Below are 25,831 nucleotides of genomic sequence, written 5' to 3' on the forward strand. Positions count from 1 at the left end.
ACACTTCCTCTTCAGATAACGAATCATCGTTTTTATCAAATTCGTGTTGAAATAAAATACCGTTGACGCGTAATCGCGCGATTTCATTAGCCCGCCGTTCTGGCATCGAGAGCCGCCGCGAGAGGACCTCCTCTCCGAAAGCTCGCAAAGTATAAAAGCTCTTCGCGTGGGCTGGTTCAGCGCCGACTAGCGGATTCATCGTCAAACTTCTGCCGTTTCTGAGGAGAGAAACCACGGGTTCGGTGGGATACGCGCAAGCTCCGACATATTTCACTCCCTCTCCGCGTTACGAGCAACCCCTACTTTTCATCCAACTCCCCCCCCCCCCACCAACTCGAACCTTTTTTCCCTCTATCTCTCTCAAACCCACCCTTGCCGTACGCCGCTCCTCTTCCCCTTCTCCCCCGCCCCCGAACAACATCAAACCGTACTCGCGAAAAAACATGAAAATAGGGCCAATAAACAACCGGCAATTTTTCTCATAAATTCAAATGTACGAAAATAATTATTTCACGAGATCGACAGCTTGTAAAACTTACGCGCGAAATTATATTACATCGATAGGATTAATTCTATTTGTTTTTTCTATTTTGTTTTTTATGCTTTTCCTTCTCCAACGTGAAAAAACTCGAATGAAGCTTCTTCCAGCCGAATTTTGATCTTCGGATTCTTCTTTTGATATTTTTCTTTTCCTTCTTTTTTTTTGTTTGTTTTTAAGTTTAAACGTTAAGGAACATTTCATAATAAAGAATTGAATTTTGTTGTGTCGTGGGAATATGGGCGTGGAAATAATCGTTGAAAATCCAAGTCCACCGACCGAGGGTTGTTTGTTCGACAAATCCGTTTTACGATTTTCTTTGTTTTTCGATGAAATAAAATAATAAAGGTACGTGGCGAGAGATCTGGAATAATTCTCGAGATAATAATAAAGATCAGTCTTTCCTTTTTGTGTGGTCCTAAGAAAGCCATTACGCGATGGCTCCTATCTTATAGATCAAAAACATAAGATAAAATGTGATCGCTATTGCCCTACTGTCAGACTCGAAATATTTCGATGGGAAATTTACGAGTAAAGCCGTTCCGTCCATAAAACACTGGCACCATCGATCGTAAACCTTTGACCTCGTAGTAGTAGAAGAAGAAGAAGAAGAAGAAGAAGAAGAAGAAGAAGGACCTCGGATTTAAGGACACAACCCAGGCAGCTGGATTTTACGAAGAAAATCTCCCGGAGTCATATAAAGGCGATTCCTTTGACGCGATTCGACAAAAATATTCCACCACTGTATACAATTCTCTCTTTATTCTTCCTACAGTCGAAAAAAGAAAATAATTTTTTCTTTTATTTGAATTTTTCATTTCCCTCTTCCCCCCCCCCAAAGATACCACCAAATGCTTCGATGAACCGAAAAGAAATAAATAAATAAAAAAAAAAAAGAAAACAATTTTCTTTTATTTGAATTTTTCATTCCCTTCTTTTTTCCCCCAAAGATACCACCAAATGCTTCGATGAACCGAAAAGAAATAAAAAAAAAAACATGGAAAAGGAAATACTGAAGGAACGCGTCTCGTTATTAAAAAAAAATAATAAAAGAAAAATATTTAAACAATGTAAGAACTTTCATTTTTATTTTATTTAAATTTTTTATTTTATTTTTTTATTTTATTTAAATTTTATTTAATCTTGTAAAAAAAAAATAATCATTTTCCCCGACCACGATAATTCGATAATAACTATGTTACCGTTCGTAATAAAAAACATCATGAAAATACGAGTGATATTCTCGAAGGATAAACATACGTTGCACTATCGATATCACTGCAAACTGCAAGAAGACGTGTATTATTCAAAGCTGACGACTGCAAAAATATGAGTAGGCAAACAGTTACCTACATACAAGTATGGATACACTTCAATTGAACCGAGTGAAGAATATTTGAGAAATAAATTATAAGAAAATAAACAACTGTAATATAGTTTATCTTTTCCATCCTTGTAACTCTTTAAAGCGTAAAATGAAAGCTGTAAAAGGAAGGGGGGAGGGGGAAAGGAAAAAAATACCGATAGAAGTTGAGATTTGATTGGAGGAAGGGGTGGAGGAAAGGGTGGGCAGGAAAATGGTAAGATTATTAAAAGGGGCATCGAAGGTGTCTGCAAAACGAATATCTGGCCAGAAATTATTTTCCTACGATGAGGAAAGATAGACAGAGAAAGAGAGAGAGGGGGAGGGGGGGGGAGAAGGTGGGGAAGATTGAGAGGATAAGGGGGAGAGTTCGATACGATTAGAGATAATATCATTGAGAGACCACTTCCACTGCATTAGCCGGTGGTACAATGGCGTCGGTGGTATCTAAAGAAGAAAAAGAAAAAATGGAGGAGAAAAAACAAGGAAAAAGAAAATTTCTTTAGTCAACAGAGAGAGAGAGAGAGAGAGAGAACAATAGTAGTGGTTTGAAGAAATTCATTTTCTTCATTTCACTTTCCCTTTTTTTCCCACTATTTCTTTTTACTATTCTCATCTTCCATCTTGTTTAATACTCTAGCTTCGCATTTCCTGTATCATTTCACTCGTTAACGAGATTAACTCGTTGAATGGTTCAAACACAGTGCCGTCTCAATCGTAAGAAATGATTTCTTTTCTGTTTTGGTTTTTCTGCGTGCATTTTTTCACATCGTCGTGCAGCGGCATTTTTAGTTCGAAGTTTTACCGTCGAATCTACGCAGCAGTGGCAGCACAATCCACGATGCTACTTCCTTGCACGATGAAGGCAGATTGCCAACCCAACCCAAACACCACCACCACAACCACTACCACCACCAACACCACCCCATTGCCATATACGACGCGTTCAACCCCTCTTTTCTGTTCGTTTAGAAGAATATTTTTCTCTTAAAATAATCGTAGACGGGAAGCAAAGTTATTTCGAGGGATTTCCTAAAATCTTTATAAACCAACACAGTCTTTTGCTGATTTATTAAGTTAATATTTAAAATCGAGAGAGAGAGAGAGAAAGAGAAATTGGATTTAAATAATTCTTGGATTCGTTTAAAAAAAGATTTGGAAATCTTAGAATTTTGTAAATGTGTGTATAACATTTGTGTATTATTATAAGAAAATATTTGTAAAAAAATAAAAAGAAAAAAGCTCTCGTCTCTTATCTATAAATATTATCGATAATTCAGATTGTCCATATAATCCTTTTGTTCCATTATTTAAATAACATTTATAAGAGTTTAATCTAGTTTGTGTTTCTTAAAAAGAAGAAGAACTCGGAGATAGAAGATAAAAAAAAAAGAAAGGTATGCGTGTTATAAATGATAAGATCGTAGTCCTGAATGCGATATAAACAACACAACGCGGTGAAATTTTATTGACTCCATTTTCTCTTTATCCAAGGCCACATTTATTATGGAGACTGTAAGAACAAAAGGGAGCTTTTCATCGGGGCTTTCGCCTGATAAGTTGCTAGGTTATTGCGTTGTCTAACAAGAATAAGAAGAAAATAACAGAATGAATGGTTTGGAATTGGTCAAATTTTAAACGAATGAGCTTAACATACGTAACCCCCAATGTACGATTTTAACTCAAACTTTTATTTCTAGTCATCGATATATCTTCGATATAAAAAAATAAAAATCACTTCGATAATATAATTATACAAAAAAAAAAATAATAATAAAAAGACAAACACCCAAATATATAAATCCCAGATAATAATCGTGATTTTGATATATTTCTAGTCATCAATATATTTTCAATATAAAAAAAGACATTATAATTATATTAATTATACAAAAAAAAATAATAATAAAAAGACAAACACTCAAATGTTATAAATCCCAGATAATAATCGTGATTTTGATATATTTCTAGTCATCAATATATTTTCAATATAAAAAAAAGAAAAAATTATAATTATATTAATTATACAAAAAAAAAATAATAATAAAAAGACAAACACCCAAATGTTATAAATCCCAGATAATAATCGTGATTTTGATATATTTCTAGTCATCAATATATTTCGATATAAAAAAAAAAATTATAATTATATTAATTATACAAAAAAAAAAATAATAATAAAAAGGCAAACACCCAAATATTATAAATTCCAGATAATAATCGTGATTTTGATATATTTCTGGTCATCAATATATTTTCAATATAAAAAAAAAATTATAATTATATTAATTATACAAAAAAAAAAATAATAATAAAAGAGAAACACCCAAACATTATAAATCCCAGATAATAATTGTGATTTTGATATATTTCTAGTCATCAATATATTTTCAATATAAAAAAAAAAAAAATTATAATTATATTATTATAAAAAAGAAATAATAATAAAAAAACAAACACCCAAATATTATAAATCCCAGAAAATAATCGTGACTTGTATATAAAACTCATACTGTAAAAATACATTTTCAAACTTTCCTCGTGATATGGTAAAAAAAAAATAAAAAAAAGATAGAAACCTTTTTAAACGTTTAATATTAGTTTTAATTAAAAAAAAATAAAAAATAAAAGATATATGGAAACAAGAAAAGATAGACACGCGTGTATCAAAGACAATGTGTATACACTTGAAGTTTTTGACGACAATCCCTGGTTGGTTTAACCTAACCAAATCTTAGGAGTAGCCCAAGAAGTTGGGCAGGGGGAGGAGTAGGGTAGTGAGGTGGGGGGAGGAAAGGGGTCCCTCTTCTCGTTATCCTCAAGAGCATGCTCGCAAATGGCGCGCAACACGCGTTTACATCACGATCTTAATGAACCCCATGTTTATTCTAAGTCTCGTTCCTTCACTCGAGAATTCTTGGGAAAAAAGATTACTCCCTGTACACGGTCTCTCTCTCTCTTTCTTTCTCCCTTTCTTTTTTACACGATTTGACCTTTGACCTTTCTAAACTACGAAAGAAGATATAGAAGAGACTATATGGGAGAAAAGTATCACGGATCCCCCGAATCGCATTAAGTTTTTCATTTTGCGCGAACGCACGCGCTAAATAAATAGGAAAAAGAGAAAGAGAGAGAAAGACAGAATGAGAGAAAGAAAGAGAAAGAGAGAGAGAAAAAGTGAAATCACGTGTATATACATCGCGTAAAAGTATAATAAGTATAAAATTACAAGCAACATTGTTTTGTAAATGATGGATAATAATCGCGTAAAAGTACGATAAGTATAAAATTACAGCAACATTGTTTAGTAGTAGACGAGAATGATGATGATAATGAATCAGGATGATAATGATGATGATCACGATGGTTTTCGAAGAAATCCTCGAAAAAAAAAAAAATAAAGAGGCTTCACTTTGATAAAGGAAGAAAAGCAATTTCGTTGAATGTGAAAAAGAAAGAAAGAAAGAAAGAAAGAAAAAAAAAAGGACGAAAGATTTTATTCGAGTAGGTAAAAAGTTTTCGGGTTGGATAAAAACTGGTCGGATATCTTTTGAAATGTATGATGATCGTTGTTGAGTAGCAGCAGTAGAGTAGTAGTAGCTCTTCCGTACACGTTTTTCTTCACAGACGAATTTGATTGATATAATGTTAGGAAAAAGCTTCGTAAAAATGATCATATTTCCTTCCGAGTACGGGGGACTCGTATTTCACGAGAGATAATAAACCAACCAACGAACGAATAAACGAATAAACGAAATCTTGAATTTGGAATAATTATTTTAACGAGAGAATCGTAAATAGATACACACGCTTGCTTACCTTGGTATTTGAAATGCAATTTCGTCGAGAGAATCGCTTGGTTGTAGAGGGGCCCGTTCGAATAATTTACTAGGACCCCGATGAACTTTATTCGGGCACTGCATCGATTCGGCCGTTGGTTGCAATTGGTCCCCGCAATTGGTCCCGAGTGATCCACTTTGATTATTTCTTCCGCGTTTTAATCGCTTCTTTCGTACCTCCTCCGCCTGACGGCGCAGGTTGTGCAGCCGAAAGAAGTACATCGACATTTCTGTTTCACACAATTGCGAGTACCTTCGGTCAGATTGATTTTTAAAGAGATAATCGATTCTAACGCGCGAATCTCAATTCGATAAACAGATGGATAGATAATCTTACGAATTTCTTTTTCAACGATTAGCAATTTTTTCTTTACGCCCCCTCCCCACCTACCCCCCTTAATAGTTACGAACAGGTGTTGTTGCATAATCGAAAATTTATTACTAACTTTTTAATATACCAAATTAATTCGTTATCAAACGATCACTCTTTCTTCGCGTGTGTAAAGATAATATTACGTAACGTAAAAATTTTATTACGTTGTATAACTACACGTATTAATATTACTCGTTTTCATTATATTAATACTAATTATAAGTGTAATTGCGTGTACCGAGTTGACTCATTGATATATTAGATAAAAACAGATATGAATTTCAAATGAATTATATTGCAATGATATTGAAATAAGATTGAAACAAATATGCAAATATATATTAACGATCGCGTATTATTTTAAAGTTGTAACTTTTTCGTTAGTCGTTCGTAAAGAAAAAAAAAATAAATAAATAAGAAGAAAATTGACTAGGAGACTCATATAATTTTGTCGAGTCTTTGAAAATTTGTCAAAATATAATGAACTCCGCGAAAGGTTTTAACTTTGACTATAAATAGCATTTGCTGTAAGAGGAATCTTAAAGAACTGCAAAATTCAGCTTTAGGCGAACCTTTCGACGATAGCGTCGTTTAAGAAAAATGCCTTTGTTATGTGGAAGTGTAGAACAAAGCGTTTAACGAGGCAAAAAGGAGAACAGGTAAATTGTCTGAAACGCTAGCTCGGAACTATTACAACTCTCGCATGCATATTTAATTATTGACATGCGAGCCATTAGGTAGATAGATACATGCGCAAATTAATAACGTTTGAACATTCGTTTTGTCATACATCTTGGGACGTGATATTTCATGTGTTATATGGGTATTGAAAAGGCGTGCTAGTGATAAATGCGTAACATGCGTTCTCATTTGCAATTTTACTAGATTATTACTAAATTATTACTAGATTATTATATATACTATATATATATATATATTTTTTTTTTATTTTTTTTATATTTATATTTATATTTATATATTTTATTATATTTATTATATATTTATTTTTATATTTTTATATATTTTTTTATATTTATATTATATTTATTTATTTATATTTATATTTATATATATATATATACAATTAAATTAAACAATAAAAATTAAACAATAAAAATATAAAAATATATATATATATAGTAATAAAATCGTAGTTGGGTAAATTTGAAAGATACTTTTACAGCTTATAAAGATTTTTAGAACTAAGGAGTGGAAGAAATTTAGGGAGAAGAAGGAATTAGTATTTAAACATGTTTCGTAATTCTATTAAAAAGCGCAACATGATATACTTTTAAGAAAAATTATTTGTTTTTCTAGATCTATATATAGCAATAAAATCGTAAATAAAATCAAATTGATTCACATACGGCAATCTAATATTATTAATCATTATTATAATATCATTTAACGATAGAAATCGAAACTTTTCGATGACACTCTTCTCTTTGTCCTATGATTGCTCTCTCCAAAATTCAATCCATTCGGATATCTACGAAAAACGTATTAAACTTTCTCCCCCCCTTTTTTTTTTGTTTTGTCTTTTCTTCTCAGCCCCCCTTTTATTTCCAAACTATCCTCCCTTTAAATATAAACTTTTCTTTTTATTCCAATGCCATAGAAAACTTGATTGCCTCGAGAGATGTTCGACTTTTCGGGGTTAGCCCATTTATTTCAACCCGCGTGACACTTTTTGGTCGCAAGACGACCAAACAGAAAATATATTAAAGAGGCATTTTCAGCGTTGTCTCGGTAGGAAGGCTCCATTTCCGTTTCTTTCCGTCCTGTCGTATCGTAGATTCCGCAAACTTGACTTCGAAACGCTTTTACTGTCGTTAACTTCAACCCCCTAACCCCCTAACCCCCTGAACCCCATCCTACCACCGTCTTCTTACCGTCTTCTTCCTAAGGCGATAAAAAGTGAAAATGTCCGAGAAATTCCTCGGATAACGCGGTGCAAAAACAAAAAAATAAAAGGAAAAAAAACGATTCCCTTGTCGACTGATTTTTTATGCTTTTTCTTTTCTTCCTCCTCTTTTCCTTCCTTTTTTCTTTCTTTTTAAACACCTATACACATTATTTTTCTTTTAAAATAAAAAAACTGGTGTGTGTACTTATGTACGCACGTAAGAAGTTATACTTCTTTGCTGTACCAAAACGAATATAACCTCAATAACCTCAAAAATAACTTACCAAAAAAAAATTTATTATTATTATTATTAATTTAAATTTATTATCGATATATTATATATATTAAAAAGAATAATAAAATATTATAATATAGATATCAGTCCACACTAAATATAAGAGAGATATATTGAATTACTTTATGCGTCAACAGCCATGGCGCTGTGATAGCATTGGTTTCCGTTCGATCATTTAAGTCAAGCAGCGCTGAGTACAATTAGTATTTGGATGGGTGACCCGCTTGAGAAAAAAAGGGGGGAAGAAGAAGAGAAGACAACTTCATGCCGTATACTTGAAATCGCTTTGCCGCGCGTCGTAAATACCGACAAACTTCATGGTGTCGTTTTTCCAGACGCTCGGAACAAAATCACTCCCCATTACATTTTCCCCAACGCGCCAAAAGAAGTATAACTTCAAAAAGAAACGAGAAATGTACGAATGAAATAAAGCGTTATAGTGCAATTTGTTAATAAGATAATGCATCGATATGGCGGAGGAAAAAAGTATAATAAAATATTTGTTGAAACGGAAAGTGTGTCGTCTATGGTCGTAGAAATGTTTCAACTTGTATAATTCCCGATGAGATTTCCCTTTAATTTAAACTACGTATATTCAAGTTTCTAATGTCGTAAAAGTGTTAAAGAGTATTTCAATTGGTTTATATCTCACTTCCGGAGTGCCGGACAAACATCGAAACAGTTTTACAAAACATACGTGTGACCTGCTTCGAAAGTACGTCCGTCGTTCAGTTTCAGTGCAACCATCCTCATGGGGGTTGCACTGAACGCTGAAAAAGCGCTCGCTCGGAGCTTTTCTTCACTTTTAAATGCGAATCTGTTATACTTTTTTTTACCTTATCAACGCATTTTAATTCGTCATTTGTTTTCCTAGAAAGAAAAAAAGAAAAGAAAAGAAAAAAGAGGATTTCGAAATCGTGGGAACCATCGTCAGTTTAATTCCCTATGACTTTGACGCAATTTCATTCTTTCCTTTTGATTTTAAATCCTCCCAATTTGATTTTTTTTTCTCATTTTCCATAAAAATTATCAAACAATGGAAAGATAACGTTTTTTACTGATACGTTGTAAAAAACCTTTGGGTGTATGAACAAACAAAACAAAATACATAAACCAGATAAAATTTCGCGTGAAATAATTATATTACAAAATTATTCTATCTTTTAATAGAACACGAATGAACTATGATCGACTGGTTATTCAATTTTTCTATCAATCGAGATTTTGCCACGCTATATTTCAGTAGTTTTTTTTATTATTTATTTTTATTCTTTTAGCCATTCGAATACGTTCAGCTTATTCCCTAAAGTATGACGAAATTATTTCGTTTTAAACTGTAAACTCGAGGTTTGAATTTCAATTTGCACAGGTGACTTATCGTTTTGCAATAGAAAATTTGTCCGAATTGAAAACGCACGATCGAATATTAAATATATATATTATATTATTTTATATAACACTTTGACATTGAATATATATAAATTTCATATTATTAATTAATTGTTGTATTAATATTCGTAAGTTTTAAAGTGAGCTACGTGTATCTACGTTACAATTTTTATATGAAAACGTTAAAGATTTGAAACGTGTCGAAACAATTAGAAAAACTAATAGGTATGAATAATAAATGTTTCTGTAGAAAACTCGATGACGAATGATCGAGTAATAAGAAAAAATATGATGAAAAATATGATGAAGAAAAATATGATGAAAGATGTTACTCATTCGTGAACATTTAGAGTGAATTCCGTTTGATAAGTTAAATCAAAGGGAGTAGTAGTCTACTCAAAAGCAAATTACCTGAAGATTGAAAAAAAAAAAAAAGTAAAAAAAAAGAAGCTTTGGCCTAGATCAACGAAATGCAGTGAGAATGAATCTCGTTGAAAAAAATGATCCACGATTGATCCACGTGGAATTATCGTGGATTCTTTTTGGGGCGAATAAAATGACAAGAAAAAAAACAAAAAACAAAAAAACTGGTTTGTGTACTTATGTACGCACGTAAGAAGTTATACTTCTTTGCCGTACCAAAACGAACATAACCTCAATAACCTCAAAAATAACTTCAAAAAATAACTTCAAAGAAAAAATAACAAAAGAAAAAAATAATTATTATTATATATATATATAAGAAAGAATAAAAAAAATACTGGTGTGCGTACTTATGTACGCACGTAAGAAGTTATACTTCTTTTGCGTACCAAAACAAACATAACCTCAATAACCTCAAAAATAACTTTAAAAAAAAAACAAAGGAAACATATTTTCAATCGATCTATATATTACATATATAAAAAAGAATACAAAACAAAAAAAAACAAAAATATCAAAATATAGATATCAGTCCATACTAAATATAGAGAGATATATCGAATTACTTCACGCATCAACAGTCATGGCGCGGTTACAGCATTAGTTCTCGCTTCGATCATTTAAGTCAAGCAGCGCTGAGTACAATTAGTACTTGGATGGGTGACCCGCTTGAGAAAAAATGGGAAGAAGAAGAGAAGACAACTTCATGCCGTATACTTGAAATCGCTTTGCCGCGCGTCATAAATACCGACAAACTTCATGGTGTCGTTTTTCCAGACGCTCGGAAAAAAATCACTCCCCATTACATTTTCTCAAACGCGCCAAAAGAAGTATAACTTCAAAAAATTAAAAATCAATGATACCAATAATGTGGAAGAGAGAAATTGGTATCGGTTGTTGATTGTTGTTGTTGTTGTTGTTGTTGAATAGACGTTTCAAGTGAGATACCGAAGAGTAAATATCTCTTGAGATCTGACTACGATAGCCTTGGGCAATCTGTTTGGTGTGTCCACTCTATTCCAGTATTATACCACCTTAATTAACTAATCCTTAGACGTTGATGATCCTTCTACGTGGATAGGTAGAGTCAAGGGAAACGGGTGTATTGTGCCAATTATCGATCGATCCCCATCAAAAACGTCAGTCCACTCCTCTCCTCTACCAACGAAATCATATACCAACGAATCATTTCAGGTAAAAGGAAGCTTCGTAAATTGGATTATACTAGCATGAAAATGCTTGGCTAGATAAACGATCTATGTATCTGGAACGTTCCTTTGTTCGTTCTTCTTTATCATTGAAATTACCAATAAGGATTTATTTTTTTCTTTTTTCTTCTTTCTCGATCCTCGAATAATAAAGATGAAAACTTCTGATATTGATAAGCGAACAATCGAATCAAAAGTTCTTTTCTATAATTTTTTTCGTTTCTTCCCTCTCCTTTTTCTTTTCTTTTTTTTTCTTTTATATAATCTTCAACGATAATTTTCTATTGCGATAATATTAAAATGAGAAAATCTGACGTAACGAGAGATCATGCTGGATGAAAACGCCCAAAGGTAGTATTGCAGGTGTTCTATTGTTGCAACAATATTCTACGAATGTCTCAAGAGAGCAACTAGGAAAGATACATTGACCTGCCTGAATTCTAGCTTCTGTCTGATCTAATGTGCTTTTGTAAATCACCTCTCTCTCTCTTTCTCTTTCTCGTAACAAGATGAACTTCATAAGAGGATACACCGTTGTCGTCTTCGTCTTGTTTTAAGGATTTGTTTTAAGGATTTGACCTTTTCGAAAGAAGTTTAGCAAATAATTCATCGGTGAAACAGCTAAACGCCTTCTAACGATCTCCTCAGCTAGAAATTTACTAAATTCATCTCATCAGACTTAGTTGTTTCTAATTAATATCCTGATATTAAAACCAAGAGGTCGTACACAGAAATTGCATTTCAATTTAACAATTATATTTCTACGGAAGTACAATTATTTTCCTATGGAATATATCAATTAAATATTAACGAAATATGAAATAAAGTTAAAATAAAAAATAATCCAAAAAATATAAATGAAATATAAATGAAATGAACAATTATCATCTCGTGAACTTTAAAAAAACGTTAAAAATAATCAAACAAATATAAATGAAATATAAATGAAATGAACAATTATCATCTCGTGCACTTGAAAAAAACGTAAAAATAATCAAACAAATATAAATGAAATATAAATGAAATGAACAATTATCATCTCGTGCACTTGAAAAAAACGTAGAAATAATCAAAAAAATATAAATAAAATATAAACGAAATGAACAATTATCATCTCATGTACTTTAAAAAAACGTAAAAATAATCAAAAAAATATAAATAAAATATAAATGAAATGAACAATTATCATCTCGTGCACTTGAAAAAAACGTAAAAATAATCAAAAAAATATAAATAAAATATAAACGAAATGAACAATTATCATCTCGTGCACTTGAAAAAAACGTAAAAATAATCAAAAAAATATAAATAAAATATAAATGAAATGATTATATTGGAACAATTAATCATTTCGTGTACTTGAAAAGAACGTTTACTTTTATTGTGAGTCATCATAATTGTCGATATATGATAGATGAGTAGATAAATTATTTTTAAAAGGTAATAACGCTTGATAGAATTGTGAAAGAAGAAGAAGAAAAGAAAAAAGGATAGGCCTAAGAAGGCGAGTATGTAAACGTCCGAAAATAGACATTGCTTGCTGGGGTGGAAAAGCCATAGGGATCATTCCACTTAAAGTAAAATGCTTCGAGTTCTACGAAAGGAGTTATACGAATGGAAATTCCAAACGTAAGGAGAAGAAGAAGAAGAAAAAGAAGCTTCTAAAAAAGTATTCAAACGCCTCGGCACTCAAATTAAGAAGAGAAACTCCTAACAATTCGTCCTTCGGATTCTGATTTAGTCTCCCTTTTTCCCGTAAGATCCTACTCTTTTATTTTTTTCCTTCCCCCCCCATTCGTTTAACAAAACTCAGCGGTATTAATCGAGATAAAATAGAAAAAATGAACCTTTTTCATAAAGATAGGACCTTTTTTTTGAATAAAACTTACAAATGTAGTGTTGATTGCTTTCGTTGTATCGTAAAATTTCCATTGATTTTATTTCTAATCATTTACATCATATCTATAACCAAAGAACTTATCGAATAATATATAATTATATATTTATAATTATATATAATTATATATAATTATATATATATTTATTTATATTTATATTATTCTCTCAATATGTATATATTATTTATTTATTTATATTTATTTTTATTATTATGTATCTTTTTTTTATATATATATTTTTTAATTAATATTATTTATTTATATTTATATTATTTTATTTATCAGTGTATTATATTTATATTATCTTTGTATTATTTTTATCTTTCAATATTTATTCTGGTTATGTAACAATGGGTAATTCCCGTCAATATTTCAATAAACGAAATAAACGAAATAATAATTATATCGAACACTTAAGAACTCGATCATTTTTTTATAATATTCTACAAACAATCATAAATTTCAATAATCACGATAGAAAAGTGATCCCGTCTGTATAAGTTTATATTATCGTTTTCTTTCTTAAATATTTATCTCGAAGAATCTTCCTTCTTCGTCTTTCTCCTATTCCAATCATTAACCGACCCTTTTTCATTACGAACCAAAGACCAGGCTGAATCGAGGGGAAAAACTGCGACCCATTTATCGAATCTCGTCGTCTCGTTGTCATCATCGTCGAATGGTACTTGGAATCTTTTCCTCATCTCGGACCAACCAACCCAACCAACCAACCCAACCAACCAACCAACCAACCAACGAACCCTCTTCTGAACTTTACCCTTTCAGTTAACGTTCGCGGTTATACGACTCTCGACACTGTCAAACTGCTTCGTCGGTGCTTTACGAGCGGCCCAGACACGATTGCTTGCTATGATCTATCGCACGTTTATTAGAGCACGAGCGAATTGACTATATCTACTCACACCACCACCACCACCACCACCACCCCCTTCGTCGTACTACTTGTAATCTCACCCCCTATTCTCTCTGCTTTCTCTTCCCTCGAGTATACGCGGATGTATGAACACACCACACCTCACCACACCACCAGCAACGACCTATCACCAATTGTATCGTGAACCCATTCTTCGATCGATTCAAATTATCTGTTACAATAGACCCTTTTTTATTGTTTAATTCTTTTTTTTTCCTTTTTTTATTGCTTAACAAACTCCTTCGTATCACGTTACTCTTCATTATTTTCTTTTTCTCTTTTGCGTTATTCACATTTTCATTTTCATTTTCATTTATTTAAAATTATATTGATTATTTGAACCCATTCTTCGATCGATTCAAATTATCTGTTACAATAGACCCTTTTTTATTGTTTAATTCTTTTTTATACTTTTTTTTCTTCCTTTTTTATTGCTTAACAAACCCCTTCGTATCACGTTACTCTTCATTATTTTCTTTATTTTCTTTTTTGCGTTATTCACATTTTCATTTTCATTTATTTAAAACTATATTGATTATTTGAACCCATACTTTGATCGATTCGAATTATCTGTTACAATAGACCCTTTTTTATTGTTTAATTCTTTTTTTTCCTTTTTTATTGCTTAACAAACCCCTTCGTATCACGTTACTCTTCATTATTTTCTTTTTCTTTTTTGTGTTATTCACATCTTCATTTCATTTATTTAAAACTAATTATAATTACGTTATATTAATTATTCGAACTTATTCTTTGATCGATTCAAATTATCTGTTACAATAAACCCTTTTTTTATTGTTTTATTCTTTTTCTCTTTTTTTATTGCTTAACAAACCCCTTCGTATCACGTTATTCTTCTTTCTTTATATTTTTTCTCTTTTTTGCGTTATTCACATTTTCATTTTCATTTATTTAAAATTAATTATATAACGTTATGTTGATTATTCGAATTTTCGTACAAACCACATTGACTTACTCGCTTTCTACCGCAATCGATATGTACATATATCGCGAAGTGATATATTAATCTACGTGTTAATTGATTTTCTATGTATAATGTATCTAACTCGTTAAATCGTCATACTAGTTAATAATTTCATTTAATTGGCGTAAACGATCCAAATATGATTTTGGTTATTTCATTTTCCTATTAGGATATTGTTTGTAGACTTGATGAAAAGATATATTGCGATAATAGTATCGAACTTTATGAAAAGGGCTGATCATTTCGTTGTATTTTTCCTTACCGTATGTTTGCTTAATTTAAAATCACGTTCAAGTTCGAATCTTTGAAAACACGTAAAAAAATATACAACTTTAGTTTGGATTTTGTTTTATGCGTCTTCTTTTACCTCTCGTAATATTTCTTTAATTTAACTCAAAGACACACACGTGTATCATACACACATATAATAATAATAATAATAATAATAATAATAATAATGATAATAAATGCATTTAAGAAGTTTCACGAGTTAAATTAAAGGAGACTTGGTTAAAAGTTATCGCAAAATTTTAATGCGATAAGTCGTTAACGTCGAACTGAATTTTCTCTTTAAATCCTGTCCACCCCCCCAACCCCCCATCCCACCCCACCACCCGTCCCATTCCTTTTGACTTTGCTGCCTTTGTAATCTAGAACTGCACGAAGAGCACTTAACGATTGCAGCAATTATGCGGGTAACAATATTTCCTGGGATAAGAGACGTTACACGCTAGCTACTCTACGAGTCTTTCTCTGAAACTGTTAAAACACGGGCTTTAACCTAAACAGAAAACTACAAATTTTCTTCCAAGGGATTTCATATTTTTTAAGGAGAGAAGAAGAGTCACTTGCTGTATTCTCTATGCTTCTACTATGCTTTTGTTGCAGATGATTATCGAACGTAACGTAAGCACTTGAAACTTTTCTCTAAAAAGAGAGAGAGAGAGATAAGTTTTCAAAAGAAACGCAGATTATACGGAAATGTAATTCTCGTATTATTATCTTAACGTTCTAGGACAATAAGAAATACGGAAAGAAGGAAAACTTCCAAGTAAAAGTACGAACAAGATAGAGAGACCTTAAACTTTGAACCGTTATATTGTTTTCTTTTTCTTATAAAATAATAGAAAACGTGCTCTGTTTTTGCTATTATTAATTTGTTCCGAAACTTCAATAGAAGTAGTATTAGTAATAACTAATACTACTACTACTATTAGTAATACTAATACTATCACGAAGTTAATTACCAAATGTCGTTCTCACTTCTATTCCATTGAAAGTTACAAAGTTTGAGGTGTGCCGTCGATTAGCGTACTTGTACGATTGCCAAGAGTCAGGGACGCTGTATTATCAAAGATGTTTAAGGATTAACGAGTAAATTTTCGAGAATCTGGAAACGTCGATCTCCTAACAAGTATGACAGACAATAAATTGACAATTGGCTTCAAATTCATCTCTTGTTTAATGCATCTCATGAAAAAAGTATAATATTACTCATTGTTATATAAATAATTTCAAATAATATCAATATTTAATCGCGATGATACTGATCTACCTTTAAAATGCATTAACATTAAGTAAAATGTATTACTCGAATTACTCTCGATTTTCTCGTTGAGGAAAATGTAATGGGGAGTGATTTTGTTCCGAGCGACACGAAAAACGACACCATGAAGTTTGTCGGTATTTAGGACGCGCGGCAAAGCGATTTCAAGTATACGGCATGAAGTTGTCTTCTCTTCTTCTTCCCCCCTTTTTTCTCAAGCGGGTCACCCATCCAAATACTAATCGAACTCAGCGCTGCTTTACTTAAATGATCGAAGCGAGAACTAATGCTGTAACCGCGCCATGACTGTTGACGCGTGAAGTAATTCGATATATCTCTCTTATATTTAGTATGGACTGATATCTATATTTTGATATTTTTGTTTTTTGTTTGTTTTGTATTCTTTCTTATATATGTAATATATCGATCGATTGAAAATATGTTTCCTTTGTTTTTTTTTAAAGTTATTTTTGAGGTTATTGAGGTTATGTTTGTTTTGGTACGCAAAAGAAGTATAACTTCTTACGTGCGTACATAAGTACGCACACCAGTATTTTTTTTATTCTTTCTTATATATATAATAATAATAATATTTTTTGTTTAAGTTATTTTTTTCTTTGAAGTTTTTTTTGAGGTTATTTTTAAGATTATTGAGGTTATGTTCATTTTTTTACGGCAAAGAAGTATAACTTCTTACGTGCGTACATAAGTACACACACCAGTTTTTTATTTTTTAAGTTATACTTTACTTTCTTTTATTTTCGATTATCAACCCGATTTGGAAAATAATGATGTATGTATCTTGAATTTTAATAGATTTATTTGATTTTCTTCTTCTTCATTTATTTAATAAATTCATTTTCATTTATAAATAAATCGAATTCAACTTCATTTATAAATAAATCAGCTAGAAATGAGACTAATTAATTAATAATCGTGATTTCGACAAAATTATTAAACGAAACATATACAAAGCTAAACAATTTAATTGTTCCAATATTATTCGATCGTTAATGGTTATAACGAGTAATATTACACGTTTCGTTTGAATTCCATTTAAAAACTTTCCTTAATAATAATACTGATCTTTTAAGGGTGGATTAAATAATTAAATAAACAAGCGTAATATCGAGATAGTAAATATTACTTGTTATCATTTTCATATCTAATTTCAAATATCAATACATTAAACTTTTGATTACATTCGTTCTCTCTCTCTCTCTCTCATTCTTTGTCTCCGTTCTTATTTGTTTCTAGACCCAAATTGGATTGATTAAAACCAATTAGCGAGTTAAAATGATCGATTTAAATACGTAATAATTAATACGCGATAATAATATTAGTATGAATACATTGTAAAGCTCGCGTTACGAACTTTACTTGCTCTAACAGGTTGAAATACCTTTATGAATTTATCAATACAGTTAACGTCATATCGATATCACTTAAAACGACACGTGTGTTACAAACACACACATACATACACACACATACACACATAAGTGCTGAAACTCACACCCACTCCAAATTCAAGTACATCCATTAGCGGATTCCTCGTTAATGCATTATATTCATTATTTCTGCTTATCTTTTTTTTTTTCTTCTTTTTTTAAGCCAAATTACGAAAAAAAAAGAAAAAGAAGATAAAAAGAAAAAAACTTCGCAATAATTAATTATCTCAAGGATTGAACTTAGTTATCAACGAGATATAAATATGAATATGAATGACACTAAGTCGAAAACTAGGATAAGACACGTATTTAACGGCAGTCACGAAAATGGGGTATTAAGTTATTAAATCATTAGATAGAGAGCCTACAAATGAAAATGAACTTTCCGACTAAGAAGGTCCCATTTCAAAAACGAGATAATCCTGACTTCAATTCTAACCGTTAATGAAATTAAAATGAAAAAAATTAGAGAATCTATTAGCATGGTTATATGCATTTGATTAACACATGCACGTGTTATATATAGATATTGTTTTTTTTTTCTTTTCTTCTTCAGTATATATCGTTGCTATTATAAGTTAGGATCGATTTATCCAATCTAATATTGCGTTTCGATTTAATCGAATAGTACACGACCGAACAAACGAACGAACGAACGAACGAACGAACGTCATATCTAACGTTAAATTGAAATTCATGAAACTCGGAAGTTTGAAGATCGATACATTTACTAATTCGCTATTTGAGTTTCGCGAAATTACATTTGCCTAGCTTCGATATTTTCTATCTATCAGATAAGTTGGAGTATCTCATGGGCCATGACTTGCACAACCGAGTTGATAGCAATCGGAGAGCAATTACAGGATCAGAGAAGAGCTCAGTGACGTGACAAAATTATTTCGCTAAAGTGTACGCTCCAGGGTCGTATAATTTTGCGATGTAGGATGATAACGGGGGGGACAACGAGAAAAAAAAAAGAAGAAGAAGAAAGAAGAAATGTTACGAAAATTACTCGAATGGAAAGAAAATCAACATTAATTAATCGTTGACCAATAAACGGGAGGGGGGGGATGCAAAATATGTTCTTCTTTTCTTTTCATGTATTATTCATAAAGAGAAACACCATTTCGTCAGAAACGCGAATATTATCGAATCGTATTGATCATGCAATGCAATTAAACGTGCCAGATATCGAATAAGAACTCGATTAGCATGCGTAAGGGCATACGAGCTATGTAATATCAGGATACACCAACTTACACTCAAGACATATCGTGCAACAAGTATAATACACTTTCTTTTTTTTTTTTTTTTTTATTATTATTTATTTTTTTTTCTTATTTTATTATATTTTTTATGTTTTATTTTTTTTGTTTTGTTTAGCTGGCTGTGCACAGTACCTGGCGATCTTTTAGCACTAATAAACACTTCGAATCGTTTGTATTAGATCGTCAAGTTTAGGGTGACGTCTTAAGGTTTTGTTTTTTTTTTATTTTCCGGAGAGTCGCCTCGATGTAATTGTTCGATGATATATTCGATGAAAAATAATGACAAGGTATATATATTCTCGAGTTTGATAATATGCGTCGAAAATATTATTTAATTTCATTCGTTTCCACGTCCGTTTGGATATACTTTTAGCTTATACTTTTCATTACTTGTTTTTTTGTTTGTTTGTTGTTCTAATAATAATTGACTATCACATATATATATATTTTAATTCTTGAAAATTGTGGCCCCACGAATAACGTACTGACAGGTAGGTAAGCAGGTAGATAATTAATGTATAAGGTATACGAATTGGGTCCCTCTGATTTTTCTGTTTGTTAATTTTATTTTTTTTTATTTTTTAATATATATCCCTGTATTCCTCCGTCATTTTATTTTTTTGTTGGTCCTTATTTTATATAGATGATATATTTTCCATGTTATTATCATTATGATTATTTATTTTATTATATATTTCGTCGGCTTTTTCGTTTTAACAATAATCAATGATACAATTATTATCGACCCAGCATGGCTGCAATCATAAATGCATTTTCGACTTTTAGCAGACCGGAGAGTAATTGATACAAGCCCTAAACTTCTAATAAGATCGGCTTTCGATTGTCCAGAGACGCACAGAGGTTATTAAGTTTATTGGATTCCTATAGTAATTTAAGTGGATTTAATTATAAGTGGAACGAAGATACCCCTTTTGATCAATCCGACCTTTTTCTACGTCTATCCTTTACATTGTTCCCCTTTTTTGACGTAATATTTTTTTATCTTTTTATTTTTATCGAAAAGGAAAAGTTTCTTTCGAAAAAAAAACAAAAAAGATAAAATCTAAAAATAGACGATTAAATCCGGCGTCTAATTAATTTCACGTACTTTCGAATTTTTCTATATGGTGGTAAAAAATGTTTCAATCCCAATCTAAGTTAATTTATGCAATGCACGGTGCGTGACATTGTGTGATAGCTTAGTTAGTCTATCACAAGTAACGTTGAGCAAGTGCATGATGCATTCAGGTCAATGCAGTACATTACGGTTAAATACTGAATGTAATCGTGTACCTTTCGTCACAAAGGAATACCATTAATCCTACAATACTGTGTATGTGATTTCCTTAAATGTTATGGGACAGCTTTAGGTTACCCCATAAGTTCTTTCCGTACCACACTATGTATGATTTCGAATTAACTCAAATATATCAAGAGAATACTGTATTAAGTTGGCTAAAAAGGATATTCAATTTTACAACATAATCTTCTATCTCCTATCAAAGTAGTTGAACTTGTCGAGGAAGTAACTTGACAAGATAAGTTCAATACTTAAACTATGTTCCCTAGAATGTGACAGATAATTAGATCTACATGATCTGATGATGAGATGATGCATGATACACAAAACCCAAGATTATGTAATAATCCAACGAAATAGGCAGAATTGGGTCACTTCATTACTAATATTCAAAATTAAAGTAATCGTATTAATACTAATATTTCATTATTACAGTCGTAGATAATTTATTTGAATATAATGGAATATGTTTAAATTATTCAAAAAAATATTTGGATACATTGTATAAAGAATTTGAATGATTGTATCTGTAATATGATCATTACTAATATTCAAAATTAAAGTAATTTATAAAAATAAATTCATTATTACAGTCGTAGATAATTTATTTGAATATAATGGAATATGTTTAAATTATTCAAAGAAATATTTGGATACATTGTATAAAGAATTTGAATGATTGTATCTGTAATATATATATACGTTAAATGATCATTACTAATATTAAAAATTAAAGTAATTTATAAAAATAAATTCATCATTGCAGTCGTAGATAATTTATTTGAATATAATGGAATATGTTTAAATTATTCAAAGAAATATTTGGATTCATTGTATAAAGAATTTGAATGATTGTATCTGTAATATGATCATTACTAATATTAAAAATTAAAGTAATTTTTATAAAAATAAATTCATTATTACAGTCGTAGATAATTTATTTGAATATAATGGAATATGTTTAAATTATTCAAAAAAATATTTGGATACATTGTATAAAGAATTTGAATGATTGTATCTGTAATATATATATACGTTAAATGATCATTATTAATATTAAAAATTAAAGTAATTTATAAAAATAAATTCATCATTGCAGTCGTAGATAATTTATTTGAATATAATGGAATATGTTTAAATTATTCAAAAAAATATTTGGATACACTGTATAAAGAATTTGAATGATTGTATCTGTAATAAATATATACGTTAAATGATCATTACTAATATTCAAAATTAAAGTAATTTATAAAAATAAATTCATCATTATAGTCGTAGATAATTTATTTGAATATAATGGAATATGTTTAAATTATTCAAAAAATATTTGGATACATTGTATAAAGAATTTGAATGATTGTATCTGTAATAAATATATACGTTAAATGATCATTACTGATATTCAAAATTAAAGTAATTTATAAAAATAAATTCATTATTACAGTCGTAGATAATTTATTTGAATATAATGGAATATGTTTAAATTATTCAAAGAAATATTTGGATATATTGTATGAAGAATTTGAATGATTGTATCTGTAATAATAATATATATACGTTAAATGATCGTATTATTTGTTATATCAAGAGAGTAAACGATAACGTTGGAAAATCAGGGGTAGTAATAAAAGTTCTTGGCAATTACCAAGGGGTAAAACTCGATTTGAATTTAGTCAAGTGGACTCTCATTTATTAAACGTTACAATTAAACGATGACTAGCAGTGTATTTCGTGGCTAAACATCTTTTGGAAACTTCCTATGTTTCGAATTAGTGTAAAACAATATAAAGTAAAGCGTTTGCCCAGGTATATACGCATAACTTGAACGTGACTTGTGGCCAGTTAATTAATTAATATCAAACACTGTGTGTGTGTGTGTTTGTGTGTGTTTAGAATTTCAATAGCTTCATAAAGCGTAATAACAAGTTGAAAGGAAAGTAACGATAACATTCGATACGAAATTTTTACGACAAATCCAAAATCCTTCATCGAAAACCGTTGGAATATTTTTTTTGTAAAACCTGCCATGCTCAAAAGAAAAAAAAAAAAAAAGAAATAAAACGACGAAAATTTGTTACCCCCCCTCCCGTTACAAATACCGGAGAATTGAGTTTCCTTTTTGGAATACCAACGATGTGTTTTCTTATAGTTACTCGGAAAGGAGGGTTAATACCACGAAGAATAACGACACGACAGTTCGGAAGACATATTGCTGGATCGAATATTTTAAAATCCTATGGGATAAAGCGAGGAAGAAAAAAAGTCTGCAACTTAGCGTATCTATTTTCTTAAATATTTCAAAAAAAAAACGGAGACAACGACGATTCGTGGATTTTTCAATTTTTCTTTTCATTTTTCTTTTTTTTTAGTCTTTATAGTTCTTTTTTATAGTTCTTTTTAGATAAGTCTTACTTATTACGGTTTTAAAACCGGATTATTTCGATTGTGGTTAGAAAAAAATTTCAACGCGAAATTCTCATTCAATCGAGCACGTAACCACCACCCACCCACCACGATTTCATTTCAATCTTGTTAATCGTGCGGAAAAGGAAACTTGAGAAAAAATTCAGAAGAAAAAGTCATTTCAAACTTCGGGACAACGATATCTTCTTTTAATCAGATGAATTAGCATAACGCGTCTGGAGACTGCGTTAAGGAAATCGTCATTTAAACAAACTACTTCGATATCGGAAAATCGATGCCCAAGGAAAATTGCTTATCCGGGGTGGGGATTGTTGAGGAAGGGGTTAATTTGTGTAATAGAAATATTTGTGGTTTTCTATCTCTCGCAGTTTTTTTTTCAGTATAATTGTATTTTATTTCATGAAAAATCTAATATCTTTGTTACAGGTTAACTATGTTTATCAAAATGATCGATATTTCTATTACAAGAGAATCTTGTTTCTCTATTTTTATAAATTATTCTTTCTGAAACCCGAAGCGTGAGTGTAACGGAGACGAATAATCGATCAGAAAAGTTTTCTAACTCGTCTAATCTGTTGCTATCGATGGAAGATAACGTGGGTACTTAAGATGCTACTCAATTCAAAAGTTCTTCTTACGATAGAAATTCATTAAAACTTCATTGGGGGTATTTAACGAGGTTCATTATGCAATTACACATGGCAAATTTTTAGTCGGACAAAGTTGTCCCTCTTTTTATCTTTTTTTTTATGGTGGATAGGTGTACAGTTAACTTTGGCAAAAGGATGACGATAAATAGTTAGCTTTCAACAATGATATTGGCTTTTCCCCAACGAACTTCTTGTCTTTGTAGAAAAGTATATAAATTCTTCAAACGGATAGTAAACGTTGTTGCTCGTACCAAGGGGGAATAATTTTACGAATTTATCTATCGACGAGATATATAAACTTGGTCTTTCGAGAAAAAAAATCAATATCGTCCAGATCGTATTTGATATTATTTTTGAAGAAGTTTCATACAATTGTAGTAAATACATTTCAATGCAATTCTAATTTCGTGTATCATCGATCGAATAACCGATCAAATTTCAACGTTGAAATATTCAACATCGTTGTTCGTCTTACGATTCGCGAATAAATCAAATTAGGTGACAATACGACATTTTTATTTCGCGAATTGTATTTTATTTTTGCTTATGCAGATAAAAATACAATTAAAAAAATACGACCAACGGTATTCTCGCGCATTACGAGAAAAGTAATCAAATAAATTCTAGACTCTGGCACAGTTTTCTTTTTGCTTTCTTGTTTCCTTTTTAATGCGCTTTAAGATTATTTATACGTTTAGTTAAGTATATCATAACTATTATAAAACTTCATTCCAACTTTGTATAAGTTGGAATAAACAAGTAAACGTTCTGAAGACCTGGCGGAAATTATACCGATAAATATATTATTATTTAATATCAGAGAGTTACAATCTTAACAATTGTTTTATCGAAAATATCGAATTAATGTCGAGCGTCGTTAAAACTTACTTCAAAGTTACAACTAAAGCGCTAATTAACGAAGGTAAATTATTCATCAAGAATACTTCTACAATGAGACCCTCCTCTTTCCGAACTTTCGTATAAGTTCATTCGAACTAATTTCAACCTTTCCGAAACATCAATATTTTCGAACATACGATCTCAAAATCAGTTGTAGTTTGTTAATAAAAATTACCACGCAAAAATCGATCTTCTATCAATTGAAAATAAACTATATCTACCTAAACCTATAAATCTAATAATTTATTCGATTACTGGACTTTCGTATCGAAGTATATCGATTCGTTTGTTGACGCGAAATTGTTTATACATAAACGTAATAAAAGAAAAAAAATCAAATGAATAATTTATAAGATCATTTGTAAAAGAAATACACACACACACACACACGTGCGCGGACACACGAGATCGTTGATGAATCGTTGTTTGAAATGCTTCTCTCGAATAAAACTGGCAAAATGATCGATGCGATAATAAAACATTGAGAGAAATCCTTGGTGGAACACGCTCGGACTGGAATATTATTCGGTCAAGGAACGTTTTGCACGTGTTTAAGCGGTCGTTCGAGTGTCCGTCTCGTTCAAAATAAGAAATGAACATTTTTTAATTGACATTACGCGCACGGAAAATTTAGCAGCCGGGCTCGTAATATGGTTTGCGCGTCTATTGTTAGCAATGCTAACGGTAATCGGTTGTCCGCAGTGTACGAAAACGCTCGTAAATCCGTTCCAATCGAAATTAGCTTTCCAACAGCGTCATATATTCACCGACACGTCGACAGTTTCGCTCTTATTTCTCTTCCCTTGAAAAATGTGAACGTTCCTAACGACGTTCGTATTAACACGAACGCTTAATTTATAGTCCTAACCATGATAACTGCTACTTTCAAATTTCCTCATCGATATTTCATGCGAAACGTCATGAAAAGAAACAAACAAACAAACAAATAAAATATCATTTCACATTAATAATCGAACAATTTATTCGCAAATATAATATAAACAAATTAGTATTCGTTAATATGTTATTTTCGAAATGGAAAAATATGATTTTACTTTTTCTTTTTCTTTTTCTTTATCTTTTACGCGACACGCTTAATTTATAGTCCTAACCATGATAACTGCTACTTTCAAATTTCCTC

The 25,831-nt window shown here is 30.9% G+C and overlaps 1 protein-coding gene across 12 annotated transcripts in view; it reads right to left on the reverse strand.

Annotated features, from left to right (window-relative positions):
• LOC122518261 (potassium channel subfamily T member 2) overlaps window positions 1–25,831 on the reverse strand; it is a 124,687-nt gene that overhangs the window by 67,433 nt on the left and 31,423 nt on the right. Inside the window, exons 1-2 of one of the 12 annotated variants that reach the window (XM_043637077.1) lie at window positions 19,409–19,468; window positions 5,721–5,970 (exon numbers count right to left, since the gene is read on the reverse strand). The exons of 9 other annotated variants lie outside the window; for them this stretch is intronic. In XM_043637077.1, coding sequence (XP_043493012.1) covers window positions 5,721–5,968 — 248 coding nt within the window. In that variant the 5' untranslated portion in view covers window positions 5,969–5,970; window positions 19,409–19,468. Of the gene's footprint in view, window positions 1–5,720; window positions 5,984–6,186; window positions 6,214–19,408; window positions 19,469–25,831 lie in introns of those variants that run through there. 2 more of the 12 variants (XM_043637078.1, XM_043637076.1) reach the window with 2 other exon arrangements.

The sequence above is a fragment of the Polistes fuscatus genome, unplaced genomic scaffold, assembly GCF_010416935.1.
Source record: "Polistes fuscatus isolate 324 unplaced genomic scaffold, CU_Pfus_HIC Scaffold24, whole genome shotgun sequence".
NCBI classification, from domain to species: domain Eukaryota; kingdom Metazoa; phylum Arthropoda; class Insecta; order Hymenoptera; family Vespidae; genus Polistes; species Polistes fuscatus.